Source organism: Tenrec ecaudatus, chromosome 11 (genome assembly GCF_050624435.1).
Source record: "Tenrec ecaudatus isolate mTenEca1 chromosome 11, mTenEca1.hap1, whole genome shotgun sequence".
NCBI lineage: Eukaryota > Metazoa > Chordata > Mammalia > Afrosoricida > Tenrecidae > Tenrec > Tenrec ecaudatus.
Window position 1 is genome coordinate 64,099,811 of NC_134540.1, and position 25,981 is coordinate 64,125,791.

Here is a 25,981-nt window from a genome sequence, read left to right on the forward strand (position 1 = left end):
GGGATTGCCTCTCCCAAACCACAGATTACATCTCTTGTCACAGTCTGGGAAGGTACACAGGATTCTAAAAGTGACAGACAGGAAAACCTGTGATCAGAGACCCACTTCTTGAGCACCCTGAGGCGCCTCGAGATCTAGTGACAGCAAACCCAAACCAAACTCACTGCCATGGAGTCGATTCTCTCTCAGCGACCCCTATAGGACAGAGGTGCACTATCCCTGTGGGTTTCCAGGACCACGAGTCTTTACAGGAGCAGAAAGCCTCATCTTTGCCCTGACAAGCAGCTGGTGGTTTTGAACTATGGTCAACCGTCCAAGAGACAGAGACAGTGGGCTGAGGGAGGCCCGTCTCTGACAGGAAACCGCTGACGCTCACCATTTGCCCAGGGGCGTTCTCGGCCGAGAGTGGATCCAGGTGCTTGTTGGGAACCAGTAACCAGTGGTCATGGAGTGAACTCCAAAATGCGGGGCTGCTGTGCTCCAGGTTCCGATGGTTCGGAGTGCCGGTGGGTGGTCTCGAGCCTCCAGCCTTTTGATCGGCGGAGCACTCTGGACGCTGCCCTGCTCAGGGACTCTCTCCAAGATAGGGAGCCTTCCCTCTCCACCACTCCCGACTGGGTGCTGTCTCGTCAGGTTTACATCAACTAGCAGCAGCCACCAGGGAGCGGATTTTAAACGAACTGTATTCTCTTCCCCCAATTAAAAACAAAAACACACTCAAATTAACGAGGCTGAAAGAGCTCCCCCCAAAACCTTTATTCTTTTTCTGACCAGTACACTGCCTGGTACACACACTGCCAGGCAGGCATTCAGAGGGAGAAAAAAAATTAAAACAAAACCAGGCAATTTTAAAGAGTGAAAGGATTTCCTCTCAGTGTTTTTTTTTTTTTTTTAAAAACAAAACAGGATTATTCTTGGAAAAGACTTATTGACCAGCGACTGGACAGTGGAAGTTTTATGTGCCACGTCTGAACAGGGAAATACCTTAGGGTAAACACTCAAGTGCTTTGGAAGGGCAGGAAAAAACTCTCCATCAAGACTTGTTCTACCAGCTGAGACGACCTTGGGGCTCCTGCAGCCCAGGGCAGATACTTCTGTGCAGCTGCCCTGGGTCATTCCTGCAGAACTCCGGGCAGGGCAAATCCCCCTGGACAGGGAACATCTCTGCGTGGGCCTGGCTTTGTCGGACCTATCCCAGTCTTCATGTTACCGATCACACTATCTTCTAAGTGCCTCCAATATCTGCCTCCCCACACAGATCCCTGGAGAACCTGAGCCAGGGACCTGGGCTGTCATCAAGGTGCCACCTTCCCCTCCTCCCCCTGAGTGACCCACCATTCTCTGTGCAGGGCACAGGGCAGGGAGGTGTCACAAATTAAATTAGTTTCTTCAAATACAATAAAACATCAGACCATAAAATTCTCCTTAGAAAATCTGTCCCACACAATTCAGCTGGCAAAGCCAACTTACAAAGGGACTGTGCAAACCGCTGGCCCCCAATAAATAGAAAACAAAAGAATGAAACAAAACCAAAAAAATGTGGGGAGAGCGAACACTTTTTAAAAATTGAGCTTTTTAAAATGAACGGCTAGAAACACTAGCTGCTCGTCCAGGTGTGCTTAGGATGAAATGCACCGGGAAGGCCATTCCCTGGCCCTTGGCGCCAGAGTGGCACTTCCTGCAGGTCTCCTGGGTTCAGAATTCACAGTGGATGCCGCCGCTGAGGTCCCGCACCACGCCCTCCTTGACCAGTCTGAGGAGGAGCCTTGTCTCCGTGGTCACGTTGTGCATGGTCTGGAAGGTCATGGCCGCCATGCACTGGCTGTCGAAGTAGTGCAGAGGTGTTCTGGGCTGAGTGAGGTCATATCCAAAACCCGCCAGGCTGACTTCATCGCACAGGTGTGTGGCCAAGATGACAGCGATGACGCCAATCGTGGGGACGTTCTGAAGAAGGGACAGAAGACAAATACCGCCCACCCCCCCGAAAGAAAAAATTAAGAACACAATCCACAGATTTCCAAGTACTGTGCATGCGACGCAAAGAAATGGAAGCGGCTGTGCTTATAAGCGGCTATGCTTATTATTTTAACGCCACAGACAGGATTGCAGAATGTTACAGGCTGACTCTTAGCCCAACAAGAGGCAGTCTGAGGACACTTCCTGTGCCTAACCCGAGTTGGTCGTTCTAACACCTCTCCCCAACGGGCCCTAAATAGGATGTCTAGAGTCACAAAGCCAGCCCGTTTCCTCTTTCACCTGCTACGAGGGAACTGCCTTCATTCCACACCAAAATGCCTTGTTAGTGACTGTTGTAAGAATAAACTGCTACTCAGTTCCAAAAACCAGTCAATGCCCTGTCAGGTAGAACTTAAACTCACCCTCCTGAGAAGGGCATTCTTCACAGTGCTGCTCGATCCAAAGGGTCATGGAAAACTCCCATCATCATTTAATGCCATTTTACCACAAACTTTTTGAAGCCCCTTTGTATGTACGCACATTGGTTTTTAAAATGAAAAATAGGATCGTATGAGTTTTTTGCTTAATATACTCATCCTGTGGATAAGTTTTCATATCCATGGTTCTTAGTGTGTCCTCACCCTACTTGTGGCAGTTACAGAACCTGGTGTCAATTTGAGGATTAAGAGTATAGGGGTGGAGGGTAGCCTGTCAATCAGGATATAGCCCATGAGGCCTCTGTGTGGGCATAGCCATCTCCTGAGGATTCTGGGAACTCCTTGTATTTCCTCCTCGGAGGAGGGAGACACACACTCTCTCTACTCCCTGCGAGACATCCCTGTGGAGCAGATACATGGAGAGAGGCTGATGGAGCCAGACCTTGGGAGCCGGAGGAGCCATGTGGAGACCCTGCCAGCGCTGAGATGCTTTCACTGCCACTGGATCCACAAGACTTCCCACCCACTGGCCTGTGATCTTCCTGCATTCTGTGTCATTGCATGTGTTTTGTGAATCTGAAGAGGACCTTATAGATTGGAATCGGACACAGGGACTAATATCAGACTTCTGGACTTGATCTGGACTGAGCTGGGCTGTTTTCTCAACATTCAATTGCTGTTATATATATATATATAACTCTTTCTTATACACATATGCATGTCTATGAATTTGTTTCTCTGGTCTACCTGGACTAACACACTAATTAAACCATCATGGTATAGTTAACAATGGTTAAGTATGCGGCTGCTAACCAAATGGTCCCTGGTTTGAACCCACTAGCCGCTGAGCAGGAGAAAGAAGAGGCAGCCAGCTCCCATGAAGATTACAGCCCTTTCCTTTATACTACGCTGTATTCACACAAAGGTGCCCACGTGGCACAGTGGATTACGACCTTGCTGAGCTGCTAACCATAGGGTCAGGGGTTTGAAACCACCAGCCCCTTCAGGGAACAAAGACAAGGCTGTCTGCTGCCCTCACGATTTCAAACCTTGGAAACCCAAAAGGGCAAGACTACTCGGCCCTATAGGTCCCATTGAGTCCATATGACTCAGTGGCAGGGAGTGAGTGATGTTCAAACAGTGCCCCAGGATGAACACGTGGCTGGTTCCAGGTCTTTGTGGCCCCTGCTGTGGCAGAAGTTCTAGAGCACAACTGCTGGAGCCCAGTCCACCCTCATTTAAAACGGAGGCCTGTCTTCAGTCTGTCCTCTAGCTGGATCCAGTGCCAGCTTATCCAGTGCCCCCATGGCCCTGAGGACCCTGGACATTGTCACGCCTGACTCCCTCTGCTGAGAACGTGGGAGCAGGATGCTAGCGGGCCTACGCCCTGCCTTCCTTGTTTTCTGGTTTGGGCTCAAAGAAGGGGACCCTTTCATCATGCGCTCCGTGGGCTCACCTTCTCGGACCCGTTTTGGGAGAAATCGTGGCTCCTTTGATTCCTGTGCCCGTTAACTGGTCCTTTTGTGACATCACCTCACGCGCATGAGAGGTGCACACCGAATAAAGGAGACTGGGCCAGAGTGGACACCTTTGAATTGAGGTTGGGCAAAGAATCCTGAAAGTACCGTGGCCTCGAGGAGGAGCAAACAAACCTGTCTCAGACATGTCCTGAGACGTGAGGGTAGTGAGCCTGTCTCACGTACACCAGGCATGCTATCAGTAGACCAGTCCCGAGAGGAAGACACCGTGCTCGGGGAAGTACAGGGTCAGCGGAAAGGAAGAAGTCCTTCCGCCAGATGGACGGACACTGGTTCATAGGAATGATTCCGAGGATGGCGGAGGCCCCGGCAGAGTGGCATTCTGTTGTGTACGGGGTCCCTAAGCTCTCTAACGGACTCGGTGGCGCCTAACAACAACGAGAAAATTAAAAGAGGTGCTTGCTTCCCGTAAAACACACAGCATGCTTACTTTAATAGCTGAAGCCCAAACCGACCTACATACCGTGGGTTCCTGAGACTCGGGAGCCGCTTGTCCCTGCTTTCTCCCACAGAGCAGCCGGTGGGTTTAAACTGCTGGCTGCCTGGCCCACAGTGCCACCAGCTGCTTTAAACCACATTCCTATGGGAAACTTGAGGCGTAGGGGGAATTGAAGAAACCACCCATCTGACTCTCGGTTGACTCCACAGAAGGATCTAGCTCTGTGTCTGCAGCCTTGACCTGCACCTCTCTCTCAGCTCAGGCTGCTGAACCCACAGTGTGAAAATACCTTGATTTTCTTTATATTTTCGAGTTCTACTTACATTTTAAAGACAGATTTCTGCCTTTTAAAAAGTTTGCAAGACACAGGTCTAGCTATTCAAGCCAAAGTCACCCTCAGCCACATGGTGGCAACACATGCTAATTGCAGGCCAAGGACCTGTAAATTATATCGAGGCAATTCTGTCCCAGAGTAACCCCGTAGGAGAGCTCAGAACTGCCTCTGTGGGAGCTCAGAATGGCAACTCTTCACAGGAGGAGAGCCTTATCTTCCTCTTCACAGTTGACACCACCAGGGCTACAAAATAAAATCACCCAAGAAACCGGAACCTCAATCCACAGACCACAGACCGAATGAGGCAAAAATCTGGGGGCTGGGCCCAGGCACCGACTGAAAAGCACTGCTGTAGGGGTTGTCCATGGACCATCATTTACGAAGTAAGGACAAACATCGATTCTGCCTGCTCACCTGAGCACATGGCCCACACAATTACACTGATGGACCTTGTTTAACGCCCCAGGTGCCTTTCAAAGCCCTGCAGTCTTAGGCACTGTCGAGCCCACGACAGGAATGCCTTAAAATACCATGTCTGTGGTCTAAGTGCTTATGTGCTTAACACAGTGAAGAGATGAGTCACAGGGGAGAAGGCCAATGACAATTAAGAACCCTCCAGCTGAGGTAGACAGGAGCCCTGGTGGCATAGTGGTTATGCACTGAGCTCCTAACCACAAGGCCAAGAGTTTGAAACCACCAGCCGGCTCCAAAGGAGAAAGATGAGGCTCTTTACTCCTGTAAAGAATTAGTCTCAGACACTCACAGGTGCAGTTCTACCCTGTCGCTATGAGTCAGAATTTGGAGTCAAAATAGAGAATTGAGCAGCCAATGGGTGGCTAGCTGTCCCCCTGGGGTATGTCCGGACGTTCCTTTCAAACACAGAGAACGGTTATCTTTCAAGAGCAAAACAGTACCTTCTCTAGGCCCCAGAATGTTGACCGTGGCTCTGAGTACTGGAGGATGTCAAAGGCAGTCTCTTTGATGATCAGCGGGTTCAAAATCCTGAAGTGTTTCGGATGCAGTGGGATTTTTTCTGCCACTTGCTTCCAAAAGAACAATCGTACCCAGAATGGCTGAGGAGAGAGAGCAAATGGTGATCAGGGTGGTGGACATGCTACCCTTGCAGCAGAGGGTGAGAAGGTGGGCCCGCTAATCAGGCCACAGCGTGGGTAGGCCCTACGTGGGCTTGGGGGCTGTAGCTCCCAAAGGTAATTCTTAAGGATCTGGTGCTTGGCATCATCGAAAGAGAGCGGCTGTGGGAACAGTTCTTGCTTGGGAAAACCATTACTCCAGACAGTCTGCTTCCTTGGGCCTCCAGAGGCACCATTTCACGCCGAGAAGAGCCAGGGAAGAGGCCCGATTCCCAGGGCACTCACTCAGGGCTGCAGGCCCCCGCTATGGTCAGGCCCTTCTCCTGTCTCCTCTCTCCACTTACTCCGCTTCCTACTCGCAGGATGCCTCCTAGTAATGGAATGCACGTCACTTCATAGCAACACGAACTACCTCCCAGAGAGGGTCCAGAGACCCAGGTAACCTGTCCCGAATGCAGACTTGGGGATACAGAGTCTCAAGGCAAGTGCCCGTCTATGCTTTTTGCAGACAACTCGGGTACCACAGGGGCACTGGTGGTATAGCGGTTACTTGTTGGGCTGCTAACTGCAAGGCTGGTTTGTTTGTTGAGTGTGTGCCACATGAGTATGGATGCCCACGTATTCCTGAACGGTTCATCTGACTCTGACCTCAGAGCACTGGGCAGGATCGTAAAGCCGCGTGGTCCCTGATCGCAGGATCAATGGAGAGCACTCGTCTTCACAGAGGCCCACTTATCCCAACCAGGGAGCCACCACCACAGGATCTGTGGTCTCTCTCGGAACAGTCCTCAGACAGTATGCCTATTCATCCTGTGTGTGTGTGTATGTGCGCGCACACTATGTTGCCTATTCATCTTGTGTGTGTGTGTATGTGCGCGCACACTATGTTTAATGGCTGTGAAAACATACTTCCAGTGGCACCTGAGAGAGCTGGAACTCAACGGCGCTGCCTTGTCTTTCCAGCTCTGGCAAGTTTTCCAACTTTGATAGGGGGCAGCCTTACTATGCCCCCGCCACTCCCTGTTGGGAAATATTTGCGTTTCCTTCTTGGACATGTTTCCATCATCACACGTCTCAGCTCACACAGGTTTTATAGCACCCGGCAATTTACTGTACATGGACAATTGAGTGACGGGGACTGCTTCAATCAAGTTATGCAACTAGCACCAATGTGTGTGTGCGTGTGTGTGTGTGTGTGTGTGTGTGTGTTATTATGCTTCCACTCATCCGAGAAATCAACTGTCTGCAAATGGCCCCAACCATGTCTGCTTTCGTTTGGTGAATGTGGTGGGGTGATCGGCCTTGGTAATGCAGGTGAATGTGGCGGGGTGATCGGCAGCCTTGGTAATGCAGCAAGTTTGGTCCCAAACCAGACACTCTGTTAACTCAGGATTACAAGATTTACACCTGGCTGGCAGCCGGGCTCTGCAGGCCTCTCTTGGCCAGGCTCTGCAGGGCTTCTGCATGGGCAGGTGGTGGTGGTGGTATTGGGGCGAGGGTTTACCCAGGAGCATCAGACAGCAGCCTGGAGGGCTTACCAGTGTTTCATTCTTTATCATTGCTTGCAGCCAGTTGAAGTCAACGCTCTTAAACAAAACAGCAACAAACAAGTCATTGGAATAATACTCAAGGTCAGACAGCGGTGCACCCTCTGGGTAGGTCATCCTTATTGTGGTTTTATTTCCAACGTGCTCTGAGTATCCCTGAACCGGTGCATGGTTTAACCTAGTGAAATAAAAACAAACAGACGCTGAGGAAGCGAACCTTGGTGCCAACCCCCTGCCCGGCCCCCCCCCCCCCCCTGGCTGTGTTCTCCAGGTCTCAAGGGCTGGGGATGAGGCTCCTGGCTGTGAGTCATCCTTTCCCAGGCCCTCCTGCAGGAAGGTGCCCCTCCGAGCAGCCTCCCCACCCTGCCTTGTCCTCAAACTCAAACACACTGCCAGTCAGTGCTGACTCACAGTGACCCCAGGGGACAGGGTAGAACTGCCCTTGTGGGTTCCAAAAACTGTTAAGGTTTTTTTTAAAAAATTGTTTTTATTGGGAGCTCTTACAGCTCTTACAACATTCCATACATCAATTGTATCAGTATATTTGTACATATGTTGCTATCATTTCCAAAACATTTTCTACTTGAGCCCTTCGTATAAGCTCCTTTTTTCTTCTTAAAATCATTTCATTGGCCCGTCTCCTCCTCACGACCCGTCTGTAAGGGGGTATATAAATGGGTTTGGGGTCCCCAGTCCGCACTCCCCCTCATTCGCAATGATATGATTTTTGTTCTTTGATGTAAGCTCCTCTTTTATCCTCTCCTTTCCGCCTTTGTGAATCCTTGATGAATTATTTTTACTTTGTATTTTATACTGTCTGTTGCCTCCCTTCACCCACATTGTTATTATTCATTCCCTTGGGGGTGGGGGCTGCTATGTATTCAACTTAGTGATGGGTTCCCCCTTTCTCTCCCTTCCCCCTACCCTCATGATATCGCTACTCCCACTACTGTTCCTGAGGGGTTTATCTGTCCTGAATTCCATGTGTCGAGAGCTCTTATCTGTACCAATGTGTGTTCTCTGGTCTAGCCGGACTTGTAAGTTAGAACTGGGTCATGGTAGTAAGAGGAGGAAACATTCGGGAACTAGAGGAATGATGTGCTATACCACACCTTGATTGAATCATCACTAACTTATAACCCTTCTGTGAGGGGATATTCAATTGCCTACAGATGGACTTTGGGTCTCCACTCCAACCCCCTCATTTGCATGAATATAGTTGTTTGTTTGGGATCTTTTGATACCTGATACTATAGACACCTCATGATCACACAGGCTGGTGTGCTTCGTTGCTTCCCTGCTAGATGGCCGCTTGTTTAACCTCAAGCCTTGAAGACCCCAGATGCTGTATCTTATGATAGCTGGGCACCATCCGCTCTCCTCACCACATTTACTTATGCACCCATTTTGGATTCAGTGACTGTGTCAGGAAGCTGAGAATCAGAGTGCCAGGTTATCAGGACAGTGTTCCTGTGCTAAGGGAGGCCTTGAGTAGAGGCCCAAAGTCTACTGCTATCTTAATACTTAACGTATAAATATACGCGCATTGGTCTCTATTCCTTTCATCTTAAATTTATATATATGTATATACATACCTATAGCTATACCTCTATAAGTAGTTTTTGCCTCCTATTTCTTTCCTCTATTTCCTTTCACCTTCCTCCTGTCCCAACATCATGCTCACCCTCCATTCGGCTCTCAGTAATTCCTCTCGGATACATTGCACTTGATTAAACCCCACCAGGCATTACATGCTCTCCTCACTGTCAATTTTAGATCTTGTTCCCTTATCTGAGTTTGTTAGCTCCCCACTCCCTCTGCCTGTCCCCTCCTCTCCCATGTCCCTTCCCACCCAATTGCCAGTCCCACTGTTTTCTCCTTGGGATTGTTCATCTTGCCTATCTTATATAGACAGACATAGGGCAAAACAAAAACAAAACAAAAAAGCAAGTACAAACAAAGGAAAAAACCCAATAGATAGTTCCAGGCAACACTTATGTATGTTTTAACAGGAGAAAGCCTCATTTTTCTTCCACTAAGTGGCTGGTGGGTTTGAACTGCTGACCTTGTGGTGAGCAGCCCAATGAATAATCTACTCTGCCAACAAGTCTCCTGTCCTTTCCTAGCTCCTGACAAATGCAGCTGTCAGTCCACTGGGGATGCCACATCTAATCCTGAAATGTCATGCTATTGCATCTAGTCCTGCTGTTTTAAGCCAATCCAAGCACATGACATCTGGGGCTTTCTCTGGGCACCGGTCAAGGTTCCTTGAAAGCTTCCCACTGTGCTCAGACATCCAGAGGCCTTGCCGCAATTTCAAAAAGGTAATTTGAAAGGGAAGCCTGGACCCAAAAGGCAGTTAGACAGGGTGGGGGTGGGGTGCTAGGAGGATAGTGAGCCCCATATGGACTCTTGTCCTCTCTTTTTGTAGCTTTTCCTTGTGATGTGGGTGAAAAGTTCACAGAGCAAGTTGGTTTTCCGTTCAACAACCCATACACACTGAATTCCATGCCCTCTCTTGGAACCCCCACCACATCATTACACCTTCATCTCCCTCCCTCGGCGTGGTTCCTGTTTCTACCCCTCCCCCTTCCATGGCGCTCAGTGCTTTCAGTGCAGACGCTGCCTTTCTGATCTGGATGGCCAACGGTGGGGCGAGCTCACCTCCTTGGTGCTGCTGTTCACCTGACAGACCGGGTGACTGTCTGGCTGAAAGCTGATCCACAGCAGGGCATCTAAAGGCCATAGACTTGGTGTGTGTGTGTGTGGGGGGGGTACCACTCATCTCTATGGGACCAGTACATAATACTGTAATACTGCCTGGTCTTAAAGCCAGCCTTTAGGGAGACATCCAAACTCATTTTTGGATCCATGGCAGTTTTCCACGGGCAGTTGTTTCTGGAAAACCTTCGGGAACTCTTCGAAAAGTCAGAGCATTCAGGTTTGGGAATTTCCAAAAGTCTGTGTAGTTCTTCGCTGGTTATGCATCTAGCCGATCTTTTCGGTCCCCTGGCCACGTCCTCTTCTAGAGCTTGGATACCGCGCTCCTGGATTTATTAAAAGATGCTATCAGGCAAGACAACTAAATGCAAAGCATGAGCCTCTGCCAGAGTCTTTTCTTCTTCCTTTCTTTAAATAACGGACTTTATCAAGATCAAACCAAACCTACTGCTAAATGAGGAGGCCTGCTCGCAGCAGCGGTGCAGTGCCTGGGTGCTAGCCACAAGGTTGGTGGTTTGAACCCACAAGCCACTTTTGGAGAGAAAGACACAGTTGTCTGCTTCTGCAGAGGTTGCAAGTGTGAAGTCCTAGGCGGCAGTTCTCGCTGCCCTGTGGGGCTGCTCTGAAGACCAGGGTGACAGATGGGGCCTCGGGTAGCATGAACGAGGCCCACAGGCCAAATCACACCTACTGCATCCGAGCGGATTCCTAAGCACGAGCGCTGGCCTGCGGTCACAGCAGAGAGCAGGCTTGTTCCTACAAACGCACCCTGAAGGGGCATGCTGTGTACAGCACGCTCCCAGCGGCTTCAGCAAATGGACCAGAGAGGACATTACAGCCTAATTGTGAGACAGTGTTATCAACGGGAGAATCTAGGAGTTCTTGGTGCTATTTCTGTAATGTTTCTGGCAAGTTTAGAATTCTTTTAAAAGTAACATCAAAAGCGTCTGAATGGATCTTCCTCCCTGAGGCTGTGACTCTGGCGAGGCCACCACCAGAGCCGGACTACCAGCCCACCTGCCGTCCTTCCAAGGTGCCTGGTGCCTTTCCTGGTGCCCACAGGCACAAATCTGCTGGCACTGCCACACCACCTTCCAGAGGATGGAGCTCCTCACCCACACCCTCCCACCCGCCTACTCTCTGCGGTCAACCTTCCCACCCCGGCTGGCAGGGCTCTCCGGACAGCTGGAAACTGCCCTCTTGTTCCACCCACATCCTCTGGTTCCGCCCACATCCTCTCTCCTCTGGCCCAGACTGTGTGCGGGGTTAATCACCTCCCCTTTCCCCTTATCCCGTAACTCCATAGCCCCATCACGATCCCCACATCCCAGTCACTCCAGTGGGTGGGTGTGCTCGTCCCACTCCTGCCCCACGACGACTCGGTCTCTCATATGACATCACAGATAAGATTTTGGAAGCCGCTGGGACCCTTGCAATTGGAACATGGGGCTCTGGCCTGGATGGTGGTCCCCCAGTGCCGCAAGGGCTCATCTGTGACGCAGACGAATAGCAATCCCTTGGCCTTCCTGACCGGGTTCTTTCGAGGCTGGGGAATATCGCAAGTACTTGGCGTGCGATTTGGCCTGTGGGAAGCAGCCAGTGAAAGGCAGCCATTGCATCTCCTCCTCGCTCCAACTTTCACAACTCCTGAAGAAGCCCCGAGTCGACTCTGCCCTTTCGTCCAACACCATCTTGGGGCGGTGGGACCTTTGTCACTCTAAAATTTGGTTCTTATCCAGCTTTTCTCCCCCTTGGAGCCCTGGTGGGGTAGTGGTTATGCATTGGGCTGCTCACCACAGGGCACAAGGTCAGCAGTTCAAAACCGCCAGTGACTGTGGTAGAAAGATGAAGTTTTCTAGTGCCATAAAAAGTTACAGTCTCGGAAACGCACTGGGGCAGTTCTACCCTGTCCCAGAGGGTCGCTATGAGTCACCCCCCCTCCCCCAAAGCTGCTGTTAACAACCACGAAGCATTGACCCTTAAGCTGGACACTGTTCTGAACACACTACACTTCTCAGTTTTCATTCCCAGATGAGACAGGCCCTATCGTTTTCTCCCTTTTAGAGATATGGAAAGTGAGGCACAGGGACATTAGGCACCTCTGCTGGGGACAAAGGCCCTAGGTGGACACACCATCACGTCATCACTTGCAGACTCAACATATCCCAAACGGATCTTGTCATGCCCCCGGCCCTCCCACCCCCTGCGCACTAGAAATCCTGTTGTCCCTCTGACAGAACCACACTGCCAGCGAGGGCAATGTACGCAGCAGGCTAGCTCGCAGACACAACTGCTAGCTGTGACTTCCTCTTGCTGCTTCATACTTCACGGTCTCATTGCTGCCTCCGCCGAGCCTAGGTCTGCACCTCTCGCCACTCCTGCCTTCGAGCAAACCCACATACTGTGGCCCAGCATGCTGCGGTCCTGGTTCTCCTGCCTCTTCAGAGAGAGAAGACCCCAAAACATAGGAAGAGCTTTCAACGTCTCCAAGTATTACGAAAACAACCCTAGCTCTGGGCATTTCTCCAAGAAAACCACCAAGGGGGGTGCATTTCCACAAGGAAGAAATTGAGGGCTTTTCAAACACTCAGCAGTGGGCAAACGCCAGCTACCTTATGCTGCAAGCGCACGGATGAGAACACAGAACACGTTGGCGTTGCCTTTAAAAGTCGGTTCCCATGTAAATGGAGTGAATTACTTCTTTTTGTTTTCCATTTAAAAAAAATTATCATAGCCTTATAAAACCAATCTTTGAACATTTGAGAATAACATGACCTCGTGAGCATGTGTATGGAACAAAACTAGACCCCAAGCCGCCAACAAATTACTCGTGACTGGTCATTTGTGCTAGGAGTGGTTTGATTTTTAGATTCTTCTGAGTTCTGCCCAGTTTCTGCAATGAATACATTCTGCATCTATGATCAAGCCAACAGTTTTTAAGCAGCTAAACCAATAATAACCGGCTGTCTGCTCAAATGCCTTGTGTGGATTTTTGTGTCTGCTACGGCTCCCAACCTCAACCCCCTGCTCTCGGGCCACCTCTCCTCATGGCGACCTGGCAGCAGCCTTCCCCCTTCGCTGGCCTACTTAGAGCGGCACGTCCTCCACAGCCCCGCCTTCTCTGGAAAGGTATTTGCCAATTCTTGCATTCCTTCTAGCACTCCTTAAGCCTAGGTCCAGCATACCACAGTCTGGGGAACCCGATCCTTCCTTTCTTCCCGGTCCTAACTTCACAAACATTAAGTGCTTTGTGGGCAGGGGCCTCGCACTGCTTCCTGTCTCGCTGTATCTGGTTCTATACTGGGCTCCGAGCAGTGAACTTGACGCTACATCAGAAAGGTTGGATCGTGAACACTGTACCTTATCACAACGTCAAACTGGTTCAGGGCGTGACCCAGTTCTAGTCCATTCAGTATTCCGCCGTTCCCAATGACCACACAGCGCTTACAGCTCTTGGCTGCCAGGTGTTCGGGAAAGTTGTGCTCTGGCAGGATTTCCAAGAGGGCCTGGACTTTGCTGGAGAACTTCCGAAATCCAAAAGGAGGGCCATACTTGAACTTGGCTTCATTCGTGGTGGCAGTTGGCCTCACAAAGGGCAGCAAGTCCACACTGTAGCGGTGCCCAAACAGCTGCGCCATGGACGTCTTGGCAAACTTGGGGCGGCATTCCCGTTGCAGGATTTGCTGTGCGTGTCTCTGAGCTCTCTGGAATGGAATCACACAAGCTCGCTTTAAGGAACTCTCAGGCATTAGAAGGACATTCCGCTCATTGATGGCACTGTGTCCTTGTGATGTCTGAGATCATGGCTCCTATCTCCTTTCATTCACTTTTCACATTTTTTTAGAGGGTAAATTTATGTTCAGAAACAGGAACATCATATCTGGGAAAATCAAATGACAGATGAAGGCACTTCACAAGACAATTGTCTCACTCAAGTAAAGCAGGAAGACATGACACCCCCACCCCCAACCAGCCTTCTCCAAATGATTCAAAGAATGAAACAAAACCACCCATTGCTTTAGTGTTTACGGTTTTATGTTCTTCCTATCTAGCAGGATGAAGGAAAGGCTCAATTTACTAGCAGGGGTAATAAGCTTTCTACAGTCTAGAGCAGTGCTTCCCAAAGTGGGGGGGTCCCTGCCGGGCACCATGCAAGGGGGTTGCAAAAGCACGGCACCAACACTTGATGCTGGGTGAAGGGTTAGGGTACAAAGGTTTCACCGCAGGGAGGCACGGAGTAAATTTTCTCTCTGAGGAGGGAGGTGGAAGGCTCAATAAGCTTAGGAATTGGTCGTCTAGAGCAGGGGTCGGCACCCTGTGCTCTTCCAGTATGCACACGTGACTCTGAAGTAGCTCTGAAAAACCTTAAAGGGTCATATCAGATAACGGTGATCTCGCGTTTGTAAAACTTTATCTACGGCTCTCGGGTAATTTTTAAGTTATTGTGAGGGGCAGGATTGTCTCTTCCATCTCAACAATTCGCCGACCCCTGGCCGAGATTGAAGGCAGCTGTACGCATCATCAGGGCATGATGTCATGTGAACAGGTGCCCCTGCCCAGCATGTTGACGGTCTGCACCAGCACGGAACAGCGGATAGACCCAAAGGATACCTGCACAGCTGAGGGAGGCGAGCTGGGGTGGAGGGGACACAGGGCCGATGCCCAGGAGCTTCCCCCCCACCCTCCTCTGCTTGCTGGTTTCTTCCCCTCGCCTGCAGGCTCGGCTCTTCCTAAAACCTCCTCTCATCAAAGCACCATCGTGCGTGCGTGAGGGTACAGTCTTTATTTACTGACTCACATTTAGGGACTCACCAAGCGTCTCAGGCCTGCTCATTATTAATAATTAAGTGGCATTTCTGCTCCATAGCGGTCCTACTGTGCGTGCCAGAGTTGAACTGTTCTTCACAGGGTCTTCAGGGGCCAGATCTTTTCTTACCCCCAAGGTGCCCCTCAGCAGATCTGAACCTACCATCTTCCGCTTAGCGGCTGTGTGCATCAGCCCTCCCGAGGCTCGCCCTGCTTGCTGTGAGAATTAGTGTTTAGCAGCCCTGGTGGCAGTGCGGTTACACTGGCTGGTCACAAGGCCAGGGTCGGGTTGGCCAGCGAGAACAGGTGGCCTCTGTGTTATTTTCCTCTGCATTTGAGAAACACGGTGGAGCAGTTACATTTTATCCGTGTGAGTGTGTGAGTGTGCGCGCATGCGTGTGCGCCGTGGGAACCCCTAGAACTGGTTTATTTGGTGTCACAGAACCTCTGACTGCTTTCAGTACACGATTAGTAAACACACAAAACGAGTTACAGACTCGGAAACCCAAGTGGCTGTTCTATCCTGTGTGTCAGGGCCGCTCTGTGTCAGAATCAACTTGGTGGAAGTGAGTTTGGTTTGTTGAGTGAGTTTCCAGGTTTGCTCGGATTGTGTTATTCCTCAGTGTTTTGTTATTCTTGTGATCAGGATCTTGTGTGCATTTTGAAAGGACTCCTCTAATCAATCAGAGCAGACCTATTTCCTTTCGTTTTAATTAGAGTTTCAAAGAGTTACGAGTGCCTACTGAAGGGTTCCTTGCTTCCATGCTGAGTCTGGGTCTAGTCAACTTCTGAAAAGGGGCGCTGGTATTGCGAGAGTCCCAGAGGTCAGGCTGCCGACCCTCTGAGGGCCCTGCCTCCGGCGACCCTGACAACACCAGTGGCACCTGGCACGACAGCCGCGGTTCCTCATCCAGGTCCAGGGCGGCACAATCAAAAGGGACTAAGCTACCCACAGTGGGCTCTGCCTGGCAAACAGCACCAGTGACCGTAAGTGATCCAAAGGGGGAGGGGAGAGGGGGGAGGAATGAGGAACAGAATTTTAAGTTCCCATGGAATCCAGACTTTCTGGAGTCCCGAGACTGGATAAACCCACTAATTATTGCCCTGAGATCTTTCCATCGTAAACAAAAACACCCACGTCACAGGCAGGCACCACTCAAAGTCCACAACACATTCCAAGGAGCAGGATCTTATGGGAAGTCTGTGAAGACCGAGACCTGTGGGAGTCTAAGTACAGTTGTTCTGGTCGGAGGTCAGGGCTGCAGGGGGAGCGGTGGGAGAGGAAGTGAGTGTGGGGAGCAGAGCATGCCGGGTCCCAGCAGCTCCACTGCAGCTGCCACCTGCCTGGCAGACAAACCCCGAGAGGCTGTGCCCCTGCCTCACTGGCCTGACTCAGACCTCTACGTGGGTCTGCAAGAGTCTGGTTTGGGGTCTCCAAGGCCAGAAATAATGAACCAAGTAGGGCTGCTGCCCCTTAAACAAACAAACACACAAAGACACCTTAATAAACCACGAGGAATAAAGACACCATGGACACACGTACAGACAGACAGACACTGTCCAAGCTCAGTGGTACACACCAGTATGGGAGAGGGGCCTTCAAAGAGTTCATGAAAGAATGGAATGAAAGGGTATTGGGAGTTCCCCAAGGACCTTTGAAATCCCCTCGTGTGAGATCGAGCGGCCGAGGGACACATGAGCGGATGGTCTGGCAGGAAATGGGCAGTGAGCTTATGTTCCCGGGAGCAGCCAGTTAGGAGAAGCAGGGGAGCTGTTCGTACGACTTGACCGGGCTGCACGTGGGCAAAGTGCTGAGTGGGGCCGAAGCCTTCTGTTTGCGGGCATTTTCTACAGCAACACACATCGCATATTCACAACAGGAACAACCCCAGTGTGTCAGTCTGGGTAGACTAGAGAAACAAATGCACGACTCACATGTGCACAAGAAAGAGCTTCGTATACAAGAGCAATTGAACATGGAGAAAACATCCCCGCCCAGTCCACATCGAGTCCATAAGTCCGACCTTAGCCCATTGGTCTGGTACCAGTCTATAAATTCCTCTTCAGACTCACGCAACACATGCAATGACGCCAAACGCAGGAGGAAGCTACAGGCCAGTGAGTGCAAAGTCTCATGGATCCAGTGGCAGTGGAAGCATGTCAGTGCTGGCAGGGGTCTCCACTCACCTCCTTCAGCTCCAGGGCTCTAGCACAGTTCCATGTGTCTTCTCAAAAGGATTGTCTCCCAGGGAGTGTGTGTGTGTGTGTGTGTCTTGCCTCCAGTGAGCTATTTACCTCCTTAGTGGCTTCAAGTGAGGTCATCAAGCTGCGACCTGACAGGCTAAACTCTACCCCTTCACTCTGAAGTCTCAAATGGACAACACACACCCTGTAAGAACACACCCCAGCATCTTAAGAAGAAGGCCGAGCGAGAAGAGCTGTTTCTGCAAAGGGCATGCTCCTGCCGGACGGCCCACAGGTGAAGCTCAGCACTTGGCAGGCACCCGCACACACCTGTCTCTGCACCCTAGGTCCAGGTTATGGGCAGCAACTCGGCGAGAGCAGAGGGTGGAAGAGCACCCCGCACATTGACCTGCTCGTACGCACTTCCTGGGGTGGTGCCAAGAGAGCCCTTGAGGAGCTCCGTGACGAAGAGCAGAAAACGGCAGTAAACGAGCTGGAAATGGGGTAATTTGGGCCGGGGTGAAATTTCATTCCTTTTCCATACTGCCAAAGAGCTCCAGTTCAGGTTTCAAACTTAATGTCCTTGACCATGAACTGTGCACTCTGCTTGGTACTCATCTAACGGTCACCTCCTGTGCCTAACTCACAGCGAGGGCAAGAAATGAGCCCCCAGAAAACAGATGTTGATTTACATGCCCCGCACCAGCGGGGTAACACCACAGCCGTTTCTCCTTTTCCTCTGTACCAACTTGTTTACACAGGCTTGGAGAGAGGCCTCAGAAATGGCTTTCTCACACGGGAAATTGCCTCAACGTCTCTCCTCTCTCAACGCCCGTTAAAACCAAACTCCCACCACTGGGCACATTGTGATCACGGGACCCTACAGGACAGGGTAGGACCGCCCCATAGGGTTTCCTAGGCAACACAGCTTCACAGAGGCAGACTGCCACATCTGTCACCCTGGGGAGAGCTGCCCTCTGGTTTATAGCCAAGCGCCCAGTGTGGCACTGTGTGGCACAGCCTTCCTGTGTCCACGGCTCGGAGGAATAACGCCTCAGGAGAAATGTACCTTCCAGGGCTGCGATGAGCCCAAAGGGCAGCAGATTTCACGGCTAACAGGAATATCACAGCTATGGATTTCAGTGACAGAAATACCCGAGGCGGGAGGTCGTGGCAAAGAGGAATGTTATCTTTCCAGAGTTCAGGCGGAGGCTGCTGCTGGAGCTGTCCTTAGCGCCCGCTGATTAGGTTCCAGCTCCCCGCGACCCCTGGGTTCCGAACGCGCCCACACTGCGCCAGTCCACCCCGCCGAAGGGCTTTTGGCCGGACCCTGCTGACTGAGCCGCTACTGAGCGTGCTGTCCCTCTCCGGAGACTGGTCCATCCTGAGCCCTGAGACAAGTCTCCAGCTCGTTTCTAAGGCACAATCTAGCTGTACCTCGTCCGACACACGTGTGGACACTCTTCCGGCAGCTCACGGCGTATGCAATGTTCCCGATGCATCCATTCTCCTCCAGCCGTCCTCTCACTGCAGGCACACGAGGCGCCGCCGCCACCAAGGCTTGGGTTTGGGCAGAACCGTTCCACGAGGTTTTTGGTCTCTGGGTCTTTGTGAAGCAGCTCACTGGCTGTTCTTCTCAGGCCCATCAGTCCAGAGTCAGAGGCTAAAGAGTCACGCATGTTTGGTCCAAAGCTCGATGAGGTGTTTAGATTATGGTTATGCCTAGGGTTCGGGCTCGATCCAGGGCATGGCTTATTGTGATGGTTAGTGTTTGGGTTCAAGTTAGGCTTTAAGGTTTAGGCTTAGGGTTCGTGTGAGGGGCTGGGCTGGGGCAAAGCCTAGGGCTTGGTCGAGTCTTGGGATTTGAGCGATGGTTCCGTTAGTATTAAGGGGAACGTTAATAGTTTTAGTTAGGGATTGGCTCGGGCGACCCTTACAGCTTGTTCCTGTGTCAGGGGAGGGTTCGTATGTGAGCCAGTGTTCACTGGTTAGCGCCAGGCCTCCGGTTCGTAGCTGAGTATTTAAATGCCTACATGAAGCAGGGAGACCTACGAGACGGTCAGTGGTGTGTGGACTCACAGGGCCAGCCGGGGGAAGGAGACGGGCAGCTAAGAAATGGAGGAAGTGTCCCGAGGCCTATCAAGTATGTCACACAAAGTGTCATCACTCTATAGCCCTTCCCCAGGAGACAAAAGCCAGAGACAGGGTGTCTCACAACTCTGCCCGAGTGAGTGAGGAAGGCCATGCACTGGAAGGGGCGGATGCCTGCCAGGCCCGGCAGACAGGGAGGCGAGGGAAGTCCAAGCAGAGGACAGGCCCTGGGCACATCCTGCCCGAGTGGAGCAGGCAGTTTTGAGGCCAAAGAGGAACATCTTTTGAGGAAGAGGAGGCTCGGGGTCAGCAGGGTCCGTCCTTTGCGGGCAGGCTTTCTCCCAGGAGGAACAGGGGTGACATAATGGTGGTCTTGTAGCCGGTTCGCTCCCTTGCTCGCTCTTGTAAAAACCTTTTTATGGTGAGTCTGGAGAAAGCCCACAGAGCAGATGAGATGAGTTCTTCATTCAACGATCCACACTCATCTTGCCTGGTGCCACCCCCACCATGACCACGTCCTCCCCACCTCCTCCCCCCTCCCCACTGCTTGTCTCTCCCACGCCTTCCAAACTCCACCCTTTCGAGCTCAAGTGGCTGAGCTCCTGCTTATTAATAATTAAGAGACCTGCTTATTACCTGGCTGAAACAGTCAAGGGGCGAGTTCCCTTCCAGACTTGAAGGGGGGGGCCAGGGATTCTCCCGATCTGCATCCAACCTGCCAGCCCCACCCCTCTCCCCCACTCTACTGAGGTTCTCCAGTGGGCCTGCCCACGCTCTGCAGCACCCTGTGGCGGGGCAGAACCGCCCCTGTGGGTTTCTGAGGCTGTCATTCTTGTTCGTTTTTTGTGATTGTATTGGAAGAGTAGTACAATCATCACCACAATCAATTTCAGAACACTTTCTTCTTTATTGTTAGAAACCTGTCACTCTTTACAGGAGTATAAGTGTTTCTCTCCCCTGGAGTGGCTAGTGGCTTCGAAGCACTGGCCCTGCAGTTAGCAGCCCAAAGATTGACCCACCACACCACCAGGGTCACTGTGAGTGGGAATCGACTCAGTGAAAGTGAAGGTGAGTCCCTTCAGAGCGGCTAGGAGACTACTGGCCAATTGTGTCCATGCATCTTCAACCGTCTTCCCTCTACCTTCCTCAGACAGGGAGAGAGCAATGGCTGAGCTCCAGTGGGCACCCATGAGCCTTTAAGATCCCAGCCAGCAAAGCAGGAAGCACATCACTAACTCCTTGGACTGTGCCAGGCCATTGGCCTTGGTGTCCCTCATAAGGCTCTTTCCACTGCCTTGTTTATACCTGGCAACACCACAGAAGACTCAAGCACTTAAAGGTTATACAAGGAGCCCTACTGTGGCAGAGTAGGTTAAGCACTGAGCGGCTAGCCCAGAAGCCGGTGGTTCAAATCCACCAGCAGCTCCGGCTTCCTGCCCCCTTAAAGATTCATGGCTTCAGAAACCACTAGGCATAGCTCTACTCTGTCTCATCGGGTTGGTGTGAGTCGGTGGTGGTGGGTTTGGGCTTTGTCTGTATTTGATCCAGACCAGAGCAGACACCTGGGAATACAAATCAGGCCCAGAACTGTTTTGTGTACATTATCTTTCTGAACTGTTATGCCTACCCCATTACATAGGTGCTGTTACCTACAGTTTTATAGAAAAGCTACTGGGACTAGAAAGAGTAACTTGCCGAAGGTCTTGCTAGTACTGAGAGGCATTCAGAATTGAGCCTGGGGCTGCATGACTCAGATATTTGAGCTCTCTCCTCTCCGCACCACACTGCCTGTGGCTTCTGGCCTCTTCTCGCTGGGTGCTCCTCCCAGGTGGTGAGGTTGGGAGCTCAGCGGCTGCCAAGCTCCAGTCAGGCTGCACCACTCATGAGCTGAGGTGACCCTGGGGACGCTACCCAGTCTCCTCAGTGTCCCCCGCTGTACAGGGTGGTAACAGCAGCGCCCGCCTCCCCAGGCCTGTTATGAGGTATGCAAGTGCCAATGCTGCGAAGGCTCCTGGCATCTAGTAGGCACTTCTGTGAACAGACCAAGATGTGGACCCCAGCGAGCAGCTTAATCACTTCTGTAAGCCAAAGAGAAATGCAGTGTCTTCCAGCAGGCTGGTGATTATACAAGCGGACACATGGTAAGCGCTCAATCAGCACCCGATACAAGCCAGTTATCTGTACCACCACGCGTCATGATTTATACTGCATCCCCCTCTCCTCCCCCACTGGTGTCAACTTGACTGGGCCATGATTCCTCGTGGTTTGGCTGTTCCGTAGTGATACAATCACCTCCATCCCCACCCCCATGATGTGATTAGCCAGTAGGTTATAACAGAATTAGAGTGGGATATATGACTTCCACTCAGGCTGCACCGTCGATCCAACATCAAGGGTGTCTCCCTGGGGTGCTGCCTGCATCAGCTTCTATCTTACAAGGCATAAAAGGAGAGGTGAGCGGACAGAGCAAGCACCTCAGCATCAACAAGAGAAGAGCTGGGAGCAGAGTGTGTTCTTGGACGCAGGCAGGGTCCCTGTGCTGAGAACCCATTAAACCTAGGGTAGACAGATGACAACACACGCAGAGCTCTTCAGGCAGCGGTTCTCAACCTGTGGGTCGCGGCCCCTTTGGGGGGTGTTGAATGACCCTTTCACAGGGGTCGCCCGATTCATAACAGTAGCAAAATGACAGTTATCAAGTAGCAACGAAAATCATTTTACGGTTGGGGTCACCGCCACAGGAGGAAGTGTCTGAAAGGGTCACGGCATCAGGAAGATTGAGAACCACTGTCTTAAGGGAAGCTGGGCCCACAGATGTTGGAAAGAGACAAGGACCTTCCCCCAGAGCAGGCAGAGGGATGAAGCCTTCCTCTACAGACACCACCCTGAATTCTAGTCTCCTGGAGTGTGAGGCCAGTGCAGTGGGTCAGCAGTTCGGAACCACCAGCCGCTCTGTGGGAGAAAGACGAGGCTTTCTACTCGCATAAGGATTTCAGTCGTGGAAGCCCATGGGGACAGTTCCACCCTGTCCTCCAGGGTCGCTATGAATTGCTATCGACTTGAGGGCAGTGAGTTTTCTGAGAAACTCTGAGAGAATAAATGGGCTTGTTAAATTCCTCCCTTTGCAGTATCTCTGTTCTCGCCACGCCAGATAATGAAGGCCTGGGGCTTCTTTATTTGAAACATCAGTTCTGCCAGCGTGGGTGCAGCCAACGGGTAAGAGCAGTCACATGTGCCCGGTGCAATTAGCATTCAGCACGGCAACTGGCTTGGAGAAATACATAAACTAAGGGAAGCCCTCCGAACACACAAGGGCTGCGTGGAAACAGCGGGCTGGACAGATGAGGATGACGGGACCCCTCCCCTCGTTCCGTGTGGACCTCGCAATCATCAGAACTAGCAACAGGGCACAGGACGACAGGCGGACGAGAAGGATTTCTGCCCGTCTCAGAGACAAGCTCCCTGGCACTGCCGTAGCCCTGAGTGCCACATCCGGACCCCTGAGCGCCCTCGTGCAACCTGGACCTCCATGCCAGGGCGGGGCAGCAGGGGGACGAGTGCGGTGGGTGGGCTGCAGTGTGATGGACTTCTGGGGGCTGCCTGTGATGTGCTGAGGCTGCTTTCAGCCTCCTTTGTCATGCTTCACTTGCAGGTAATGGACGGAGATATGGACAAGGGTCTGCTTAGACAGGCTCTAAAGCCTTCAACCAGGGAACTGCCTCACCTTGACACGGTCGGGGTCCACGTAGTGCATGGTCCTCATGTCACATTCTTCAGTAATATAGTTTAACTTGAGGAGATAAAGGATCCACACTCCAAACACAAGCAAGGTACACCTGGGGAGGGGGAAAAGCCACCGACAGTCACGTGATGCACAAGGGCACTCTGGTGAAGCAGGGAATGATGTCCAAGGCTGGCCTGTCATCCGGCACACGTGTAACACCTTACATTGGCCTCGGTGCTGGAAGCGGGTACCATCTCTCTCTGGTCTGCCTTGTGCCTTTGGTCCCAGGAGGAGGCGCCCTGGGGCGCAGTGGGTTTTGGTTTGTCACTCTACCTCACTCACCCACTTGCTAACCACGAGGCCCCTATGGTCTGACCCCACCTGCTGCTCCTGGGAGAAAGAGGAAGCTTTTGGTTCAGTGAAGATTTACAGCCTCAGAATCCCCCAGTGGCATTCTATTAGGATCCCTCTGAGTTGGAATTGTCTTGCTAGCAGTGAATCCTGGTGAACCAGGGGATGCTGACCCCGAGGCTGGTGGTTCAAGCCCACCAGCAACTCCCTGGGAGAAAGATGAGGTTGTGTGCTCCCATGAAGACCTACAACCTCAGAAACCCTATGTTAGGTCACTAGGAGCCCGAGTCAACTGGACAGCTGTGCGCTTCGCAGTTACAAATGAACAACTCTCCCTCCTCAATGGCACCGTAATAAAATCTGAATCACAATAAAAACTGAAAATACTTAAAAATAAATCATCAAGCCCCGGCCATCTTTGTCTCATGAAGAGGTTCTATTCCAGCAACTCCATGAGAACTGGGTTGTGACATGACGTCAGATGCCTTTGTTTTGTTTTGCTATTGTTGCCGTTTACTGTCAGCATCTTCACAGATCTGCTGCTGCTGCTGCTGCGGGGCCGGGGTGGCAGCCACTGTGTCAGTCTGCCTCCTCGAGGGCCTTCCTCGCATGGCTGCCACTCGACGCTACCAAGCACGAGGTCCTTCTGACAGCATGGCCAAAGGGCATGAGACCAAGCCTTGCCATCCTTGCCTCGACGCGGCACTCTGGCTGTGCTGAACAGAATAGGGAGTTGCCGTATGCATTAAAAGGATGGGGGAGGAAATCTCAATCTCTGTCTCTCTCTCTCTCTCTCTCTCACACACACACACACACACACACACACACACACACACACACACACACAATTCTTATAGACTGACTTCCAGGAAGTTGAGAGCCAGGGTGAGCAGACAGAAGAATGAGGTTTAACATCTTCAAAATCTCTGCCATGCTGAAGCTGGTGAAGAGATTGCCTGGTACCCTCCCTACACACCCAGTGCATGTAACGATCCCTTTCTTGAGACTATTTTTTTTTTTAAAGAAAGGGGGAAAGGGTGCTAGAAGGAAGCCAGTATCCACAGCTGCATCGGCCGGGCAGTGTGATCGCATCTGCTTGTCGCTGCACAGGTCTCGGGCCTCAATAAATATGGTCTGGATGACGAAACGGAGGTGGAGGGGGATGGAAGTGTTTATTCAGACATCTCCTTTCTCGTCTCTCTCTCTCAACCCGCTCCGTCAGCACACCGAGGCTTTGCTCAGATGAGCTCTCGATGAGCCTTGGTCCCGTAGTCTCTCTGACCATTTAAGCCTCCCCAACCTTCACCACCTTGACGGCCCTTGTGGCATCGGTCTCCCAAGTCTCCACAGCCCCTCCCGATGCCGGACAGGGAGAGGGAGCCAGAGGCCCGAGGGGCTGGACTTACTTGAGAATGTTCTTGAACAACAAGGGGGGTCTTCTCATCTTGCTCTGAGCTCGGCTGTACCATTGCAGGGACGGTCTTGAGCAGTCGCTCCTCGGGTTCACACGGTCACACTCGCCTGACATCGCTGCGGAGGAAGGGGGAGGGCAGGGTTGAGACGAGGCATGCCATGCTCGCCACACGCCGCTTGTGTAGGGTCCATCGGAACCGCAGAACGCCGCTCGGCCACCAAAAGAAATGCGCATTGATACACGTAGGAACCCACAGCCACTACTGAACGGTCACCTGGTGCATGACTGCACTTCTGCAGTGTCCTTGGATGACAAACGTCAGCAATGACCAGCACACCGGGAACACACAGGCGCACTCCGACCCTGCTCTACAGACCTGCTGCTGTGAGTTGGATTTGAATGGATGGCGAGCAGATCAGTGGGGGTCGGGGGTATGGCAGGAGGGCGAGGCCGGGTCAATGTTACTGTAAAAGGCTACTCCAGGGCCTGGTAGTGATGGGAACATTTAGGATCCTGACTGTAGCCGCCCTCACTATCCTACCTGTGATATCAGACAGCTTTTACAGGACGTTCCCAAGGGGGAACAGCGCGCTAAGGGCCCAGGGGCCCTCTCTGACATCTCCTTGCATGTGCAGGTGAATCAACACGCTGATCAGTGCACAGAGCAGAAAGCCGTGAGGACATGCTTCGTTTAGAAACCGTGTGTTCTCGGGGATGGGGGCCCGGTGACTCTCGAACTCAGCCCACGTTCAGTTTGTAAAGTTCGAAGGAAAACGCCAAGGGGTACCGCAGCAGGAATGGCACGTTTCCGCTCCCCACGCCCCCGTGTCCGGGCCCTTCCTCCTCTCACCCTCGCGTCCAGTGGTCTTTGAGTCAACTGCACTCGTGGCGACCCTGTGTGGCAGAGACCCGTGCGCGCTCCACAAGTACAGTGGCTGCTTTTTCAAAAGCAGACAGACCCCGAGGTGACCTTGAAACATGGCCTTTTGGTTTGCAGCTTTCCAGCCCTTTGGAGGGTAGAAAGAGTTAGGGTCGCGGAAACCCACCGGAGCAGTCTGGCCCCGTCCTACAGGATAGGAATCGACTCCATGGCCGCGAGGTTATTTGTTAGTGTTAGTGCGTCAGCAAAGGACCCCTGGCGTGGTGGGTTTCCTGTGAGGTTCACAACCCCTGGCGTGGTGGGTTTCCTGTGAGGTTCACAACCCCTGGCGTGGTGGATTTCCTGTGAGGTTCACAACCCCTGGTGTGGTGGGTTTCCTGTGAGGTTCACAACTAACTGCAAGCCCCGTCGTTCAGACCCACCAGCTGCTCCTTGAGAGAAGCCAGAGCTTCTTGCTCCTGTAAAGAC

The 25,981-nt window shown here is 51.9% G+C and overlaps 1 protein-coding gene across 3 annotated transcripts in view; it reads right to left on the reverse strand.

The window, feature by feature from the left end:
• Nucleotides 1-722: 722 nt before the first annotated feature.
• Nucleotides 723-25,981, reverse strand: part of ST3GAL5 (ST3 beta-galactoside alpha-2,3-sialyltransferase 5) — a 47,044-nt gene continuing 21,785 nt past the window's right edge. For all 3 annotated transcript variants that reach the window (XM_075563095.1, XM_075563093.1, XM_075563094.1), the window contains exons 2-7: nt 24,626-24,749; nt 22,869-22,980; nt 13,424-13,767; nt 7,334-7,520; nt 5,619-5,777; nt 723-1,944 (exon numbers count right to left, since the gene is read on the reverse strand). In XM_075563095.1, coding sequence (XP_075419210.1) covers nt 1,696-1,944; nt 5,619-5,777; nt 7,334-7,520; nt 13,424-13,767; nt 22,869-22,980; nt 24,626-24,747 — 1,173 coding nt within the window. In that variant the 5' untranslated portion in view covers nt 24,748-24,749 and the 3' untranslated portion in view covers nt 723-1,695. The remainder of the gene's footprint in view (nt 1,945-5,618; nt 5,778-7,333; nt 7,521-13,423; nt 13,768-22,868; nt 22,981-24,625; nt 24,750-25,981) is intronic.